This window comes from Nerophis lumbriciformis, linkage group LG19 (assembly GCF_033978685.3).
Source record: "Nerophis lumbriciformis linkage group LG19, RoL_Nlum_v2.1, whole genome shotgun sequence".
Lineage (NCBI taxonomy): Eukaryota > Metazoa > Chordata > Actinopteri > Syngnathiformes > Syngnathidae > Nerophis > Nerophis lumbriciformis.
In genome coordinates this window covers 16,485,407-16,505,508 of record NC_084566.2, presented here as the reverse complement: position 1 = coordinate 16,505,508, position 20,102 = coordinate 16,485,407, and the positions used below count along the sequence as shown (strand labels likewise).

General features: G+C 39.0%; 1 protein-coding gene across 3 annotated transcripts in view; it reads left to right on the top strand.

Annotated features, from left to right (window-relative positions):
* Window positions 1–20,102, top strand: part of LOC133618787 (laminin subunit alpha-3-like) — a 177,980-nt gene that overhangs the window by 66,906 nt on the left and 90,972 nt on the right. For all 3 annotated transcript variants that reach the window (XM_061979497.2, XM_061979496.2, XM_061979498.2), the window contains exons 11-25: window positions 2,766–2,816; window positions 2,931–2,978; window positions 3,160–3,294; window positions 3,748–3,882; window positions 6,445–6,579; window positions 6,651–6,703; window positions 8,220–8,319; window positions 11,660–11,712; window positions 14,456–14,561; window positions 14,632–14,731; window positions 14,811–14,967; window positions 16,501–16,639; window positions 18,848–18,996; window positions 19,085–19,188; window positions 19,264–19,420. In XM_061979497.2, the coding sequence (XP_061835481.1) occupies window positions 2,766–2,816; window positions 2,931–2,978; window positions 3,160–3,294; window positions 3,748–3,882; window positions 6,445–6,579; window positions 6,651–6,703; window positions 8,220–8,319; window positions 11,660–11,712; window positions 14,456–14,561; window positions 14,632–14,731; window positions 14,811–14,967; window positions 16,501–16,639; window positions 18,848–18,996; window positions 19,085–19,188; window positions 19,264–19,420 (1,622 nt within the window). The remainder of the gene's footprint in view (window positions 1–2,765; window positions 2,817–2,930; window positions 2,979–3,159; window positions 3,295–3,747; window positions 3,883–6,444; window positions 6,580–6,650; window positions 6,704–8,219; window positions 8,320–11,659; window positions 11,713–14,455; window positions 14,562–14,631; window positions 14,732–14,810; window positions 14,968–16,500; window positions 16,640–18,847; window positions 18,997–19,084; window positions 19,189–19,263; window positions 19,421–20,102) is intronic.

The window sequence follows — 20,102 nt, the reverse complement described above, 5'->3', positions numbered from 1 at the left end:
GACAATAAAGATATATTCTATTCTTATTTAACCCAGAAATATGGGTTATGCATTCAACCCAAATGCTGCGTCATTTGAACTGCAATGCTGGGTTAATTATACCACATAAATTATTTTGGTAATATATATTAAATCCAAATGCTGGGTCATTTTAACTGCAATACTGGGTTAAATCTACCACATGAATTGGTTATATATTCAACCCAAATGCTGGGTCATTTTAACTGCAATGCTGGGTTAATTCTACCACAAATAATTGGTTATATATTCAACCCAAATGCTGGGTCATTTTAACTGCAATGCTGGGTTAATTCTACCTCATAAATTGGTTATAAATTCAACCCAAATGCTGGGTAATATTTATTGCAATGCTGGATTACCTCTACCAAATAATTTGGTTGTTTTTATGTATTTGTAGCCCAAATGTAATGTTGATTTATGACTCCTTCAGGCAGAGGTCAGTATTGCAAATTGTAGTTTTTTAAGCTTTCCGCCATCTTATTTGTAGTCTAACTTTTGATTCTCCTCACAGGTGTATTTAACATTGTTTCTCCTTAAAACTGAGTTTGATTGCAATTAAATGTTCCAAACAAGCAAGTTATATATTTGTAGCAACGAAATAACAACAAATTAATCCCTGAATTAATCAAATATACAAAATGTAGCTGCTATGCACTTTGGGAATAAGACTCACCCAATGGAAGTCAAGCTTGACTCCAATAGGAGGAGGTTGGTATTGCCATTTGTAGTTTTTTGTTTTTAGTGTGTATAGTCGCTTGGTCAGAAAAACTTTATCACTATTACAACATAGGCTCTGTTGCTGTTGTGTTGTGCAATACACTTGCTGATACACGTGGTCAAAGAGAGCTATATTTTCTTTTCACCTTTCTCATGCACTCCAAACCATTATTAAAATTATAAAAATAAGCTGTTATAGGGCTAATGAGTTACAGAGTTACAGAAACAACAGCCTCTCTTCATTTATGGCCTGCTTCCAACTAATGTCCCATCCTTTTTGTTTCGTTTAATAAACATATTAATGAGGCATATAGTGATATTCGTATATGTGATACAGTACAGTAGTACCTCAACTTATGAGCTTAATTGGTTTTGTGACGGAGCTCTTAACTCAAAACAGTTGTATCTCAAATCAATGTCTCTCCTTGAAATCAATTGAAATCATTTTGATAAGTGCTCGCCCCGCCCAAAAAAAGCATCATTTTTAACATGTAACACACATTTAAAAAAGAACAACAAACTTTTAGATACAAAATATTGTATGAAACAATACAGGAGAATGTACTACTAACAATTACAGTACTTTTATGAAACTGTGTATTTACAATGTACAGCATTACCTTGGAGAGTAGCGTTTTACGATATCCCCTTTTAGCTGCTTCTCTATCAAACACACCATCAACAGCTTTTCCACATTTTTATGGATAAATGTCCACCGTTTAGATATTAATTAAACATTCTTGGCTGGAGTTAGACTCATTTTGCTTCAGTTTGGTGCAGACTAGCAGTAATACAATCAAATTGCTCCACAATGCTGGCTACACGCTCTGTCATATTTTTGATTATTTTTTTATTTTTTTATTTAATGAATATCATCCACTTTTTCTTCCAAGCATTGTCCTTCACACTTACTTTTTACCTCCTATGCTTGGAAAACTGTGATGATCCGTTGACCGGATCATGTTTTGTTTTAGTTTAAGACTCTCTTAGTTCTGTTTCAGCACCCCTGGGTTTGTGTTTCTTGGTTGCCATGGGTGCTGATTATTTTCACCTGCCTCTGATTAGTGTTCAGGACGCTCATCTGCTCCCGGGCACTAATTAGAGAGCTATTTATTCCTGCCTGTCACCACACTCGGTATGGCTGTTTTGTTTGCTCCAGCAACAAGTTACGTTAGTACTCCTTTGATTCCTGTTTCTTTGTAAGCTTTCCAGTGCTAGTTTTCTGCCTTAGCTTCTCATGCAATCAGCATGCTTTTCTTGTGTGTGTTTGTATTTTTCCTGCATTTTTGTATTATGGACTGATTTATGGAAAATAAATCATTGTCCCACCTGCACGCTGCCTCCGGAGTTCCGTCTGCATCTTGGGGAAATGATCTGCGCACAAACATGTGACCCCGACGTATCAGAAATCAAAGTTATGCCCATCTTTAGCTATAAGCTAATGCTAGCAAGTAAGACCAAATGTTTTTGTCGGATCTTACGGGGTACTCAGTGACATTTGCGACGCCAAGTAATTGGGGTATGCTTTTAAGTCAACATTTTGCCTGCATTTTAAAGCATAACAATTAGCCCACAGACTGCTCTTGTCTCAAAACTTTAACCTTAAGTTGAGGACGGCGTGGCGCAGTGGGAGTGTGGCCGTGCGCGACCCGAGGGTCCCTGGTTCAATCCCCACCTAGTACCAACCTCGTCATGTCCGTTGTGTCCTGAGCAAGACACTTCACCCTTGCTCCTGATGGCTGCTGGTTAGCGCCTTGCATGGCAGCTCCCTCCATCAGTGTGTGAATGTGTGTGTGAATGGGTAAATGTGGAAATACTGTCAAAGCGCTTTGAGTACCTTGAAGGTAGAAAAGCGCTATACAAGTACAACCCATTTATCATTTATCATTTACCACTGACTGTAGGACTAAATAGTGCCCATAGCAGTGTTTTGTTTATTGCTGGATTAGCAAATACTTTTTTTCAAATTCTAGGCTACTTACATTATGTCATTTTTTCTTTACTTTGTGTTAATTATTTGTAAATAGGCTATCCAGCATACCAGACTACCACAAAATCCCCTGCAGGACCTATCGCAGGTAAGTTTAGTCCAAAAACAACTATTAGATACCTACCCTACTAGGTCCTGGTAACCTACTTCTATTAACGATAATGTCAAATGTAATGCATTTCTTTATTTTGTTTTCTTTTAGTACCTACCGGCTGCCCTGTGGGTTACTTTGGCTCCGTCAGCTGTCAGCGTGAGTGTGACAAGGCCTGATATTTTACTTGTAAAAACTGATCTGAGAGTTATGGGCAACGAAAACTGAAAGTGCAAAGTGCAACTGAAAAAGGGCGTCATCATCACAAGAAGTAGTCCAAGGTCAACTGCGTCACCTAAGTCATCGTAGATGTTTTTCTTCTGTGGATGTGTGTGTGTAGAGTGTGTGTGTGACTACAGAGGCGTGGAACGCGAGGTGTGTGACGCTTCGGGGCGCTGCCTTTGCCGTCATTCTGTGGAGGGTCAGCGATGTGACCGCTGTCACCCAGGTTACCACTCCTTCCCAAACTGCCACGGTGAGACATATGGCACCCTCTCAAAATACTTTGGAAGACATGCTAGAGTACAATTTGTTAAGACATTTAGCTTCATGGAGGACATGTTTGTCAACCAATTTTGCTCAGACTTGAGCTCATTAGTCCCCTAAAAGTGTGTACCAAATTCCATGGTGATACGGGTAAACACCATAAAGCTACAGTGGGGTTTTGTAGAGCGCATTGAGCTGTGTGGGAAATTTCAAGTCAGTCTGATCTCCATCCAAGACACTTGTATAATTTTATCACTATCAGCTCATGTATTTTCTTTTAACAAACATTACGTTTATAGTAGTCATAAACAGGGGCGGCACGTGTCAATATAAATCAATCTGCAATTATGGAGTATGATATTAAGTGGATTGTTAATCTATTGCCAGAGCGCTGTCTAGTTTTAATTGCAGGTCATATATACATTTTTGTACTCGTATCCAGCATGTCTTTGCGATGGCTCTGGTGTGGCTGAGAATGTCTGCAGTCCGAGCGGGCAGTGTATTTGCCACCCCAATTATGGAGGCCAAGGGTGTGACCACTGCGCACCAGGTTACTACGACTACCCGGAATGTGCTGGTGAGTAGTACTGTATAACCTGCATACACCCACACATCATTTTAACTTTTAAGGGATAATTTTTTCATGAATAGCGGCTAATATACCAATATACCACAGTTCAAAGAGGCTATTGGGATGTGAACTCTATTGCTAATTGCTAATCAACCTACTGAGACACAGACACTGTAGGATTGCACGATATAAATGATATACATTTGCCTGACGATAGAGCAGGTCTAGGCAAAATACGGCCTGTGGGCCACATGCGGCCAGTTTTGATTTTCAATCCAGCCCGCCGGACGTTCTACTACATATTTTTAGACCTTTAACATCAAAACTGTAGCCACCATTATGATGTGCAGTGCTGTTTTTAAATTTAAATCTTGAACTATAGAAAGTATGTCAATGGTCGAAATCTGCGCTTTTGAGTGTTATAGGAGTTATTACGGTAATCTACGTCACATCAGCTCAGAAGAGGAACAAAGCAGAGTGGGCGGGGTTTGTTTTCAGAGCAGCCAGCTCGAAATGAGTGTGTCAGAAACAGATACGGAAGCATATTTTTACGTGATAATATATCATATTGTAGTTGTTTATTACACTTTGCATTCATATTTTGCTGTTTGTTAATTTTTTGTTGTATTTTGCTTGATTGTAAAAGATACACAGCTATCGAGCAGCTGGTCTGAGAAGTAAAAGAGGAGCGACGTCCATATGTTGTTAATATTCAGTGTTTTATTGTTCTTAGTTAATATCGTGAATCCCACTTTCTTTATTTCAATGTACATTTTGGGGAGTCCCATTCAGTAAAAAAAATTGAAAATTCCATTCCGTTTTTTTGAGGTGGTCTGTCATAACTTTTTTAGAACTCTATCGGACATTGTGACTTTTGGTATTAGTGTTCCTCAAAAAGGGACCCAAACACACATACTGTATAGCCGATTTTTACAGCTAAATGTGTATATATAATTTATACACACATACACCTTGGCACCCCAGACACATTTTTTTCTCACAATGTGGCCCCCGAGTCAAAATATTTGATAGAGCTTTTAATACTATCGTTATATCGTTTTAATACTATCGGTATATTGTGACAATTTTGATGTGAATGTGAGTGTGAATGTTGTCTGTCTATCTGTGTTGGCCCTGTGATGAGGTGGCGACTTGTCCAGGGTGTACCCCGCCAGCGCCCCCCTGCAACCCCGAAGGGAATAAGCGGTAGAAAATGGATGGATGGATGAATGGAGTTAGTAGCCAACATGGCGCACTGTCGTCACGTGAGGGGCTTTTGATCAATCTTTTAGGTACAGGGCGCCATGTTTGCTACTAATGTTGAAACCGAGTTGGCCATACTCTCTCTCGACACGGCTCTGCCCCAATGGGAGGATATGATAACCCCAAGCTAGAGCTCTTGAATGTAAACATAGGTTGGTGGATCGATACAGATATCGACAGTAACGATACCAAGAATAGTATCAATATATGGTCGATACTGCAGTGGTTACATCCATATTGTTTATTATCCAAAACATTTATTGTTGTTTTAATTATTGTTTACAAACTCTAGAAATACATCCCTGGACATATTAGGGCTTTATGTGCAGAAACCAAAATGATTTAAATATGTATTTGATATTGTTACACCGCCACCCTGTGTTTTAGTCTGATTATAATTGTGATCAAAAATGTAATCTACAAATGATCTTGAAAATTTGAAGTATCAGTATCAGCATTGGTATGAGCTTCAAGCACACCTGTGAAATGAAAACCATTTCAGGTGACTACCTCTTGAAGCTCATCGAGAGAATGCCAAGAGTGTGCAAAGCAGTAATCAGAGCAAAGGGTGGCAATTTTGAAGGAACTAGAATATAAAACGTGTTTTCAGTTACTTCACCTTTTTTTGTTAAGTACATAACTCCACATGTGTTCATTCATAGTTTTGATGCCTTCAGTGACAATCTACAATATAAATAGTCATGAAAATAAAGAAAACCCATTGAATGAGAAGATGTGTCCAAACTTTTTGCCTGTACTGTATATCACATTTTTTTTACCATTTCATCTATCGCTACCCTGGCAACAGTTGTCCGGAGACAAATGTACTTTAGGACCCCTGGTACTGTGTATAGAATAGTGTATATAAAAGCCCTTAAACAGGAGTATCTTGAGTTGATGCAATAAAAGGCGCCTAGCAGCCCCTCAAGCCGAGAGTGAATGGAAACAACAGTTGTACTCGTGTGTAAGATAACCTTGAATCTGTCTATTATTCATTTATAGCAACATTGGGCACATCAAGGTCCATGTGTAAATTTACTTCTTTTGTCCCCCTATTTTTCTCAGTGATGTTTGTTATTTGCTACTGGTTTTTATTGGTTCCACTTCTCATGCGTCTTTTTATGGCCTCCTCCGTGACGCACACATCCTTCTTCAGTCAACCCTACAAACTCCGGTATTATCTTCCTTTTACGGGCTTGGATTTCCTGAGAAAAGTTGATGGGAATTCCTGTGATATTCAAGTTAAGAGTCACTCTTTACACTGTATAATCAAATGTCTGACCTTTGCACAATTCTTTTGTCCAGCCTGCCAGTGTTCTCTTGAAGGCTCGTACGGCACAGCATGCAACCCAGTATCAGGTCAGTGTCCGTGTCTTCCTGGGGTGGTAGGCCAGCAGTGTGACCGCTGTGCTTCTGGACTGAGCTTCCCTGCATGCTCAGGTAACACGTATTATTATTGTTTTGCTGTCTGAGTCTAATTAGTATTGTAATAATGATATTTGTGTTCCCAGCCTCCATCGATCAGTGTAATCCACATGGGACGGAGAGCATGGATCCTCACACGGTATGCCTCCCCTGAGGCTCCAAAATGTCAAAAAAGAAATGAATGGATAACCAAAATGCTGCTTAATACATCACAACATATCATAACTATCAACAAATACATACAGATATGCCCTCTAGTGACTGTGAGCAGTATATGAATGACATCAGAACAAGTAAGCAAGACATAGTACTTTAAGTGGGCAATGATAATTTAATATAAATTCAAGAAAGTATGGTATATTAACTTGTTGTACCATCATTAGAAATAAAATAAAGTAGCAAAAAAATCTCCATTAATTTGTATTTTATTATTATATTATTATTAATACATTGAATATTTTCTAATGATTAAATATATTAATTATTACAAATATAATATTTTTTTAAATAAATGATCAAATATATTTATTATTAACATTTCTCATATTTTTTAATGAATATGTAAAATAAATTTTCACACAATGAACTCAAATTTGCTGTTCACCAAGCATAATAAAGATGGTTATTTTTGTCACATTTGAACCGATGCGTGCCACTTTTCTGTGACTTTTTGGTGTGTTCATGTGTCAATAAATGGTAATTAATTAGTGTTTTTTTGTTTTATTAAGATTTTACATTTATCTATGATTATGACAACAGTTGTTATATCTTGCTTTCTTACATTTCTGAGTTTCATTTGCTAGTTTTATATAGTAGACTTTGCATGCAGTTGCAACTCCAAGACGTTAGATGGCAAAAGAAAAAAGATTGCAGTAGTGAATAAGCTACGGTGTGTTGCCTTGCCAGGAAGTAGTCTTTGCCATTAAGATGAATGGGCCAGTCTTGTCTTATGTTGAGTACTACAAATAGTGTAAGTATTGTACTTGTTACACACCAGCTGTTTGATTGTAACGTGCATCTAATTTGTTGTTTTTGATTATCAAATTTGGAGGTGTGGAACTCATGTACATTTTCAATCAGGTATACTTGCTTTGTTGTCATGGATAATTGCAATATTATCGAGAGGCAGTTTGACTGAGTCTGCTCTGAGTGCTGCATGAGGGCTATAGTGTTCGATCTGGTGCCTAGTCTGCAACCGGACGTGGTATGAAAATATGGTACAGTTTGATTTTACATGTATCGATACCGAATAGTATTGACTGATTTTGGTCAGTACATTAAACAATTCCTTCGCATCAATTCTTGCACAGCTTTACAATTAAATATATATATATATATATATATCTCCTGCTTGACTGTGTATTTGCACGGTGGTAACCGATAACGCAGCTGTGTTTCTAAAACGGCATCCAGAGGGTTGATTAAAAGAGGAAATGTGGTTTTCCTTCTTGAAATGTAAAGCGTAATCAAAATAAAGGAAACGACTCTTCCTGTCATTCTAAAAAACAAAAAGTAAAAAAAAAAAAACAAGAATATGAGGTAAACACTCTGATTAAATGTTTGAAATCAACCTGCTTGATTTCAGCCATAAAAGTAAATTAAGTATACAAGTATATATGAGAACATTTTTTGAATCCGATCACACCTTGTTTCAGGGCTCCTGCCGGTGCCGTCCCAACACAGAGGGAGCCTTATGTGACAGATGTAAACCTCTCTACTGGAACCTGGCAGCTGACAACACACATGGCTGTGATGGTAATGTTGGACTGCATGTTCTGAATCATCTAGCTCACATGTGTCAAACTCAAGGCCCGTGGGCCAGATCTGGCCCGCCACATCATTTTGAATGGGCTTGTGAAAGCCTGGAAATAATATGCATCAATAAAGTAGTTTATCATTCTTTTTTTTTGACAGGAAAAAAAGACATGTACTGTATGCAATTATATATATTTTAAACTTATATCTAATAATGCAACAGATATTATATTATCATACATTCGAAACATTTATGGGGTAAAAACATACGTAAATATCTACTTAGCCTTATGATTTCAAAGCAAGTTATCCATCAAATTGTACACTGTAAACATGACAATGTATTTTTTTTAAAACAGCTCGGTCTTCAGAATCCTACTGTAAGAAAAAAATTGTGTTACCATTTTTACATTTACAGTAATACACTGAAAACAGCAACCATATTTTTTAAGCAAAAAACTAACAAAAAACTGGCAGTAAAATAGAGTGTGACCATTTACTGTAAATTTTATGGTAAAATTATGCAATTTTTTGGACCGCAAAATCCCCAGATTTTTTTTTCTTACAGTCTAGGTAAAATATACATTTACTTATCAAATGCATAGGTAATAGTGTGACAATATCATGCGGCTAATCCTTATACATGTATGTTTCTTTTATTAATGTTACAAACGGCCGGCCCTCTGAGGGCAGCTAAAACTACAACGTGGCCCTCAATGAAAACGAGTTTGACACCCCTGATCTTGCTAAATGTGTTTTTTTATTGACTGTAGGATATTTATGGTTTTATTGTACTGTTGGGCATAAGGAAAACACCTTTCGTACTTCTCCCTTCTCTGTATTTAGATGAGACTCCTTTTGTTTTTTAAAGAATTTAACATGATTCAGGGAAATATGTCCCTCAATTTGTGCCCACCATCATTCATGCTGTCACATATTACACAGTGTTTATAAAAAGTATCCACTCCCTTGGATGTTTCAGCTTGCTATTGCTTTTACAAATTAAATAATGATCAATGTAGCTGTTTATACCAAAATTTGAAAAAAAGAAAACAGATTTGTACAAATTTGTGTCAATTAATAAACAAATATTATTAATAAAATGTTATAATTTGAAATACTTCATATAATAATTCAAATGTACTACAATTTCATTATAAAATGAATTATATATTTAAAGATCCAAGGGGTTAATATTCTGTATATGCACTGTATATGTCATCACTTGTTATAAACTATATCATGTTTTGTTGCTTTTATAGTAGGAATTGGAATAACATGTGTTACATGAGCAACATCTGTTAGCCAACATTTAAACTTAGTATTACAGTTAAGAATGTTAAAATGCGGCTGAGAACATTGCGCGATTGTGTTCGACCTGTACTGCAATATCTGGGGACAGGTGATGCTATTTTAAAGTCTCGTAGTCAGTGTAGTGCTGTGAAATGTCATATTTATAACCATTGTAGTTATAAACACAAATAGTACAGTAAGCCATTGTTTATGTTCATTGGTTACAGGCCTGACTGGTAAATTAATTTCCACAAAATGGGATTTATTAAGTATCAATCAGATATTTTCATAACTAGACCATAAAACAGACTACGACCTGACGTTTTTAACATGAGAGCCCTCTAGGCATAAAATAACACCTTTACACTTGTTGTTATATATACTAGACATACCGTATTTTCCGGACCATAGGAGCACTGCAGATTAGCGGGTCTAGTCAGGTCTGTTTTCATACAAAAGGCTCAACGGATTATAGAGCGCATTAAAGGGGTCATATATATCTACATTTTTTCTAATTTGATAACACTTTCTTGTGGTCTACATAACATGTGACAGTGGTTCTTTAGTCAAAATGTTGCATAGATTATGTTTTACAGACCATCTTCAAGCCGCTTTCTGACAGTCGCTCCAGGATGCACCGTTTTGTGGCCGGTCTTATTGATGTGGCTCACCTTCGGCAGCGTCTTTTATCCGTCATCTTTGTTGTAGCGGTGTAGCGTGCAAGGACGGGCGTGGAAGAAGTGTCAAAAGATGGATTTAACTGTTTTAATGACACTCAGACTTTACTTAAATCAATAACGGAGCAGCATCTCCTCATCCGTGGCTCACTAGTGCAATAACGCCGGAAATGTGTACCGTGAAAAACCGTCCAATCGGAACTCTCTAATAACTAAAGTTCCTTGGGTGAATAATGTAAACTCACTACACCGGACAGATATAAGTAAGAACTTTACACTACTTTATATTAGAAATGGCAACAGCGGAGGATGAATGTCCCATAACAAGAAGATAGAGAAAAAGTAGAAGCTTATCGGCACGGACTACAAAGGCGGACTCGCGCACATTTTCAGGACTTATGCAGATCCCAAATACAGATCAGCAGGTACCAGAAGGTAAGAAATGTTGCTTTTGCATAATATTGCGAAACAAAACGCCAGATAATATGTCTTACCTTATACACACACCATGATAATACTTGCATGTTGAAGCACAGTACAATCCATCAAGCGGTGCGGCTTCATAGCTTACCAAAGTCGTACTAAAACATTTTGAAAGATTTTTGAGCGCCGTGTGTGATGTTCTATATTTTCAATGGAACATATAACATTTTGGTGTTGTCTACTTGAATCATATTGCAGTCTACACATATCTCTTATGTGACTGCCATCATATTGCAATCTACACGTATCTTTTGTGTGACTGCCATCTACTGGTCACACTTATCATTTCACCATGTACCAAATAAAATAGCTTCGAGGTCAGTAAGCACAACCAAAATGATTCCGTACATTAGGCTCACCGGGTTATAAGGCGCTCTGTCGAGTTTTGAGAAAATAAAGGATTTTAAGTGTACCGTATAGTCCGAAAAATACGGTAATTTGCTATAAAGAGCTGCAGCACACTGAAAACAAACTTTACTTACACATGTAATGGCGTTTGCTTCTTTATGGGCCTGAGGCAAATCTTTGGGTTCGAATGACTCTTTTACCTGTAGATTGCATGAGAGGTACAGTGTGCATTTTGAGCCCTTTCTTTGTTCTGATACCTTTCTCCTGTTACAGAACCGCTCTCTCGCAAGAATGTGACCTCTACAGTAAAAGGAACATTTTAATAACCCAAGAATGCCTCTGGTTGCCCGTTGCCAGACATTTATAGGGAGTCTTTTATTTGACTCGGTTGGCTTTAAAGCTACAGGAGAAACGTTTGTGCTTTTGCTCTTCACCCGTGAAAGTGACTACAGTACAGTATATGTCCTGTAATCAGAGTCTATTCAGCACACACGCCAGCATATCTCATAACCTCTGCCTTTTCCTGTCTTTCATTCCAGTGTGCAGGTGCAATGTCAAAGGGACGCTCAGTGGTGTTGGGGAGTGTGAGAAGGTACTATAGTTGGTATACATTCTTTTCAAATGTACATACTGTAAATTCTCCAATTAACACCTCCATTCAGCTAACTCTCCTATAGACGTCAAGTACGTTTTTACAAAAGCAAATAACTACCCAGGTTTAAAAAAAAAGCTTTAACAGCTGTGGCTGTAGGCAACCTCCTTAAAGGGTTGTCCCGATACCAATATTTTGGTACCGGTACCAGTACCAAAATGTAATTTATACTTTTCTAAATAAAAGATGACCACAAAAAATTGCATCATTGGCTTTATTTTAACAAAATTCTTACAGTACATTAAACATAAGTGTCACGACCAGAACAGGACTCTGAACACAGATGCAGGATTTTCAGAAACAGATATTTATTCTGAACAGGGAAGGGGTCCAAAACGGGAGAAACATTTTCTCCATCCGTTTTCTACCGCTTGTCCCTTTTGGGGTGGCGGGGGGTGCTGGAGCCTATCTCAGCTGCATTCGGGCGGAAGGCGGCATACACCCTGGACAAGTCGCGACCTCATCACAGGGCCAACACAGATAGACAACATTCACATTCACACACTAGGGCCAATTTAGTGTTGCCAATCAACTTATCCCCAGGTGCATGTTTTTGGCGGTGGGAGGAAGCCGGAGTACCCGGAGGGAACCCACACAGTCACAGGGAGAACATGCAAACTCCACACAGAAAGATCCAGAGCCCGGGATTGAACCCAGGACCTTCGTATTGTGAGGCACATGCACAACCCCTGTACCACTGTGCTGCCCATGGGAGAAACAAAACAGGCTATCAAAACAGATCTAACCTGACCTCTAAACTAACAAAAATATTAATAACTCAAAACGCTCCGGCTATGCAGGGAAAAGTGTGCTAAGAGCAAAATATACCAAGTACAACAGAAAGTGCTCCAACGGTGGCGATGCTAGGAAGCTAATCTTACCTGACAAAAATTTTACAAACCAAGAATCTCCCGTGGATCAAAGGGTACACAAAAAACGTGGCAATGGCTGTAGACAAGACTGTGGCAAAAGAATGCTGAAGGTATGCACAAGAAGATACGAGACACTCTGGCACAGGACAGAAGGAGGATGAGACATTTATACAAAGGAGGTAGGGTGACACAGGTGGGCACAATCAGGCAATCAGGAAAGACTTCCAACCGGTGATACAGGAGGAAGGGCAAGTGATCTGAAACGAGACGGAGAGTCAGCATTTCAAAATAAAACTAGGAAATGACAAGACAACATGAAACCAGACAAAACCCAGACAAGACTTCACCCAGGTGTGACAATATGTTTCTTATTGCAATCTTGTCCTTAAATAAAATAGTGAACATACGAGACAACTTTTTTAGTAGTAAGTAAGCAAACAAAGGCTCCTAATTTAGCTGCTGACATATGCAGTAACATATTGTGTTATTTTCCATTCTATTATTTTGTCAAAATTATTAAGGACAAGTGGTAGAAAACTAATTCTTAATCTACTTGTTCATTTACTGTTAATATCTGCTTACTTTCTCTTTTAACATGTTCTATCTACACTTCTGTTAAAATGTAATAATCACTTATTCTTCTGTTGTTTGGATGCTTTACATTAATTTTGGATGATACCACAAATTTGGGTATCGATTCGATACCAAGTAGTTACAGGATCATCCAATGGTCATAATTTAAGTCCTCATGTGTCCAGGGACGTACTTCCTGAGTTTATAAACATATTAAAAATAAAAAATAAACGAAAAAAGATTTTGTGATGCTAAAAAATATCGATGTAATCATAGTAGTATCAACTAGATACACTCCTGTACTTTATGTCATTGCAGTGGATGTCAGGTGTAGATCCACCCATGGCATTTGTTTACATTGTGACGCCGGTGAACTATTGTATCCTCTTACGGTGTGTAGTGAAGCATGTTTAGCTATTCCTCGTCCTGCAGGGATGATACTTGTAAGAAACTTACTTTATTTGTCGCCATGGAGGCGAGGATTAGTGATTTAGAAGTAGCTAAAACACTGCAGACTGTGGATGGACGTTAGCCACTAGCTAGCTAGCCGTGTCTTAAAGCACTTCTTCCTGAGGTCGTTTCAGTGTTATAGCTTCACCTTTATCGTTAGTTTTTAAGCCAAAATGCATCCACACACTGTGTCTGCTTGTAGGTATTCCGTGATTGTGCGTTGCCGAACATGCTCCTCTGTTTGTAAAACCAGCAATGTCACGACGTGACGACGATGCGCCGTCATGCCCGTTAAAACCGGTGATTTTTAGAGGCGGTATAGTACCGAATATGATTCATTAGTATCGCGGTACTATACTAGTACCGGTATACCGTACAACCCTACCTCCTAATGTAGTTTTATTAACTCCACAAGATGGTGGTAACTGCATTTGAAGTGTCTTAGGTGGTTAGCATCCAGCCGCTTTAAATATCTACCTCTGCATGCGCTTTAAAATGTTTGCGTGAGTCACACGTTATACTTGCTATACTGTTTTTTACGATACAATGCTGACTAAGCAGTTTTCTGCCTACCGCTACGACAATACTTCTTTTGTTGCTGCTATGTTGTGTAATATGTCATAAATTGCAGTCCAAATTAATTTTAAGTAATAATATTAAACCCATTTTAGCATTAACAGCCCCTTTCCATTTATAGTCTGCTTCCAATTAATGCACAGTCCATCTTTGCTGTTGATGTAGAGGATTTAGTATTTACAGTATGTTATATTTATTTTGCATCTATGCAGAGGGGGGGCCAGTGCCATTGTAAGCCTCATGTAGGTGGGCATGCGTGCGACTCCTGCAGCAACGGCTATTTCCTGCTCCAAAATAATAACTATTTTGGCTGTCAAGGTGAGTCTAAGGTAACATTCGTACCTGTTATTGATTAAAAGTCCTCCTAATATTACCCCCTCTCTCCTAGGTTGTGAGTGTGACATAGGTGGCGCCATCAACACAACTTGTGACGAGACTTCAGGCCAGTGTCGTTGTCGCAGTAATATAGTTGGCTCTAGATGCACAAAGTAGGACTTTTTTCCGCCAATAGGTCTTAAATGTGATGCTGGATGCTCGTTTATGAAAACAAAATATTGTTCCTTTCAGCCCAGCACCAGGGTATTATTTCCCCACCTTGCATCAGTTCAAGTTTGAGGTGGAGGATGGGACCACTCCAAATTCTAGACCTGTGCGCTTTAGTTACGACCCCCAAGAGTTCCCGGGGTTCAGCTGGAGGGGTTATGCTGTACTTTCCCCTGCACAGGTGAGTGTGCATTATCAACATCAAATATTTGTGTTATTATGCAGCCTTTTTAAATTGTTTGATTCAATACCGTATGGCACCTTTATTCAAATTAAACTAATAAACGGAGATTAGCAAAAAATAGTAAGGCCAAGCACATGTATAAAAAAACAGCAACATTTCAGAACATCTAGTGCATGGGTTTTATTTTGTAATCATATTTGCATTACAAATTATTAAGTATGACTAAAGTTGAATTCCTTCAGTTTGTCCTCCATGTACCGGTATTGTGCTTTTGTGTCAGGAAAAGGACAATTATATATTTTGGTTGACTAAATATTATGATGATATTCCATATTTCCTCATATATTGGCTCTGCTCTAATAGGGGATTACTATGGCCCCAATCGTTGCGGTTTACCTCACACATAAAATGTGACCAATTGGCGGGGTTGCACTATCCACTTTAGCCGCCAGATGGCAGCATAGTGTTGAATATCTTTAAATGTGTTTTTGTGGCAATTTTGTGGCAAAGTATGTAAGGTGGCGCTTTCCATCATTTTCAGCAGACTGCATTGCAAAATGGAATGGGGCCATATGGATCCCTTCCCTGCTGTACTTCTGAAGTTCTGTATAATATTGGGTAATACCTTCTGACAAATGATTCCTTCACAATACATTTAAAATATCACATTATACAAGTATAATATACAGTATGTAGTACAATAGTAGTATATATTGTATATATTAGTTATTATATTCTAGTATACATCACTGTTTGTATTAATTATTGTGTACAAATAATACAAATATGTTGTACTTTTTTATTTTCATTCGAAACACAACAAAAACAAAATGTCTTTGTTTCCCCAAAAAAATTTAACAAAAAATGAAAAATCACGAACTTTTCAAGTAACTTTATTGTTTTTTTGGGTTTTTTTATCAGACACTGGAAAACTATACAATATTATCGGAGATTTTACCAAAAACTAATTTGCCTTATCTCTACTGAACACTGTGTACTCTCTGCAGTTGAGTACATGCAGTGAATGCCCTAAGCCACTATTTGAGGAAATATGTATTGAATGTGATTCCCACCCACACTTTTTAAATATATCCAATTGATGCTTTCTATCTGCCACTTTTCCCCACACCTTTCCATCTTTCCTTTGCAGTCCAAAAATAATAAACCACCAGGAATTGTTCCTATCTCCTTCATCAGGGTGTCTGTGGCTAAAGGGGCCTAACGCTGTTTCTTTTCAGCCAGAGGTGATCCTCACTCTCTCCCTCGGCTTACCTGGAACTTTCCATATTCTATTGCGCTTCGCCACCCTACGACATAAGGGGGGAGGAGGACGAGTGAGAGCAAAGGTCACGGTGGCGAATGAAGCCGCCTTTGACCGTAAGTGGTGGGCTTCCCTTGGCTGAGTTCTCCTCTCCTGCCTTACTGCCTGTGATGATTAACCCTTCTCGTGCTCGCCCGGCCCCTCATGCAACTCCAATTGCTCTATCTTTGTAAGTCCGTTGTTTGTCGCTCTCGTCCCCCCCCCTGCAGAGTGACGTCAGAGTAACAGTGCATGTTGACCCAAAAGATGCCAGGCAGAACTTATTCCGTGTGGTACTGCGTTTCACTAACCCGAGTATCACCAGTGTGACTGGTAGCATCAAGGCGACTAATAACAGAGGCAATGCAGGTGAGTCTGAAGGTCCCATATCATACGATTTTCAACTATTTAAAATAAGTCTCAGATGTCCCGCAAGACTGTATTGGAAGTAGGGGTGTCAAAAAACTATCAAAAATGTATTTATATACCTATTTATTTTCTATCTGTCCTGTCCAGCCACTCAGGCAAATCATATACGGTAGTTGATGGTTGCTGTACAGATTTACTTAAGAAAAGAGAAGTGTTGGAAACTTCTCTGTTTGCCTTATTTGACTTTCTTAAATGTTTGGGAAGCATTTTATTAAGCAAAACCAGTTTTATTTTAAGTAATATAGAAATTGATCAGAGACGTTTGTCTTTTATGAAGGAATGTAGATAATCATAGAACTGGCATCCAATTGTTACGGTTATGCTCAGAGGTTTTATTTAACAAGTATATTTAATATTTTTGGCTACTGTAACACTACACACAGTTTGAACAGTAACACTGTGTTTGACTATAGGAAAACAAACAACTGTACTTTAATCAAGTGATTCTTTGGCGTACCACTGGATGAAGCCCGCGCACCACTAGTGGTACACATACTTGATCCAAACACATCTGTAAAGTACAATCGTCCCTCATTTATCGCTGTTAATTGGTTCCGGACATGGGCGGGATCAACACATTTCTGCGGAGTAGGAATCATTAACTATAAATCAAATATTACTATAGCGATGTCAGGCGTTGAACCCCAAGATGCGGAGACGGCAGGCTGGATGCAAGGAAATAATAATAATAATAATAACTGGGATTTATATAGCGCTTTTCTAAGTACCCAAAGTCGCTTTACATGTAGAACCCATCAATCATTCACACCTGGTGGTGGTAAGCTACTTTCATAGCCACAGCTGCCCTGGGGTAGACTGACGGAAGCGTGGCTGCAATTTGCGCCAACGGCCCCTCCGACCACCACCTATCATTCATCGTTCAATTCACCGGTGTGAGTGGCACCAGGGGCAAAGGGTGAAGTGTCCCGCCCAAGGACACAACGGCAGCGATTTTTGGATGGTAAGAGGCGGGGAGCGAACCTGCAACCCTCAGGTTTCTGGCACGTTTGCTCTACCCACTACGCCATGCCGGAAACATGATTTAATGTCCAAAAGAAAATGCAGGAAAACATGAATCAGGAACCAGGAAACAGGCAAAATGGAAACAGCTAACAGGATACAGCTAACAGGAAACCAAGAAACAAGGAGCTAGGAGACAGCAAACTGCAAATAGCTATCAGGAACCAGCAAACGGGAACAGCTCACAGCAAACAATACTCCAGCACTGACTGGAGGGCGAGGCAGGTATAAATAGCGGCCTGATTGGCAATTGCCACCAGGTGTGCCAGACTGCCAATCAGGTACAGGTGAGGGAAACAAGCGCTCAGGGAGACGTGCAGGAAAAGGAACCAAAATAAGAGCACTGACAGGATATGAAACAGAGGAAAAACTAAAACATAACCAAACTGTCAGTGACAAGCCTGACAAGCGAGAGCATAAAAACACATTTACAACCTTCTAAATACATTACAGGCCAAAAGATTGGACACACCTTCTCAATCAATCTTTATTTTCATGACTATTTACATTGTAGATTGTCACTGAAGGCATCAAAACTATGAATGAACACATGTGGAGTTATGTACTTAACAAAAAAAGGTGAAATAACTGAAAACATGTTTTATATTCTAATTTCTTCAAAATAGCCACCCTTTGCTCTGATTACTGCTTTGCACACTCTTGGCATTCTCTCAATGAGCTTCAAGCACACCTATGAAGTGAAAACCATTTCAGGTGACATAACTCCACATGTGTTCATTCATAGTTTTGATGCCTTCAGTGAAAATCTACTATAACAAAGAAAACGCATTGAATGAGAAGGTCCAACTGTACGTTTTTTAACCTTATGCGAGCCCTCTAAACCTGAAATAACACCTTTTAGTCATCTTTCCACTCCTTTAATACAATATAGGAACGCTACTGTAGTATTGATATTGTCAGTTCATTTATCCATTGTTATGCTCGAAAATGCTTCATTTAGGCCAAAATTGTAGAAAATGTTTTAAAAAATGTGATGTGGGAAGAACCCTTCAATATTGGAAGCGCAATGTGATGAAGGATGACTGTGAACTAATTTCCTTCTATTCATTGTCTGGAAAGACCAATATTCACCAGAGTGGGTCATTGAATGCATCATTTCTGCTCTAGCACGATCCGAGCAGAGTAAAGATGTAGTTTTCCCTGAGAGTCTGCAGCCATCCTTCCTGACTGTGCCTCATGGTGACGGCTTCACTGAGCCCTTTGTCTTGACGCCTGGTGTTTGGATCATCCACATAAAAGCGCGGGGGGTTTTGTTGGTGAGTTGCAAACATTTTTTTGTATATTTCAAAACTTTTGTCTGCGTTGTGTAGTTGTCACAGTAACTAAATATTTCTCCCTCCTCAGGACTATTTGGTGCTGCTGCCCCAGGACTACTATGAAGCGTCTCTGCTTCAAGTAAACATTGCAGAACCTTGCACTTACATATCCACCGCACCGAGGAACAAGAAGTGATTTGAACTTATTATATATTGGAAGGGTTTCTTTGTTGTTGTTGTTGTTAAGCTGTCGGTCGTGTCTTTTAGCTGTCTGTTGTACAAACACGTAGCCATGGATGCGTTCAGCTCTGCCTCGGGCTCATATGGAAGCCTCTCGAGCCAGAGAGGCCGTAAGAGGAGGCAGACTTTAGTGCGGCGTCCCACCCCAGACCATCCTGAGATGACCTCTCTGCATGGGAGACAGGTGAAGTAACCGTTACACCCTATGCACAATCCAATCCACTTATGTCATCTTAACATTTGGATTTATGCAACTTTGCAACAAATATGCCACCATTTCTTTGCCTTAATTACCACTTCAACTTTATTGAAGGAGCACACGCCATACTTGCCAACCCTCCCGAATATTCTGGGAGACTCCCGAATTTCAGTGCCTCTCCCGAAAATCTCCCGGGACAACCATTCTCCCGAAAATCTCCAGATTTCCAGCCAGACAACTATATTGGGGGCGTGCCTTAAAGGCACTGCCTTTAGCGTCGTCTCTCACCTGAAAAGGAGACTATTATATATGTCTCCGTTATCCGTAGGTTTATCTATAACCCATAAAGTAGGCAGGCACGGAGCTATTTCTCAGCGTGTTTATTCCAGCCAGCACGTTAATACACTGACACACAACATCCACAAGGCGGCGGCAACGCAGTATAATGGGCCACCTTGCAAGCAACATTCCGTTCTCATTTGCGGATGTTTTCAACAAATCCGTGAAGGATATGTTCCCGGATTCAGAGATCGCTCGCCAGTACTCAAATGGCAGAACAAAAGCTACTCAAATAGTGAAAGGTAAGTGTTTTTTTTTTGTGGTTTTTTTTTGTGTTTTTTTAAAGTAAACAGCAAGTACAGTACAGTTAGTAGAACAACTGTGTTTT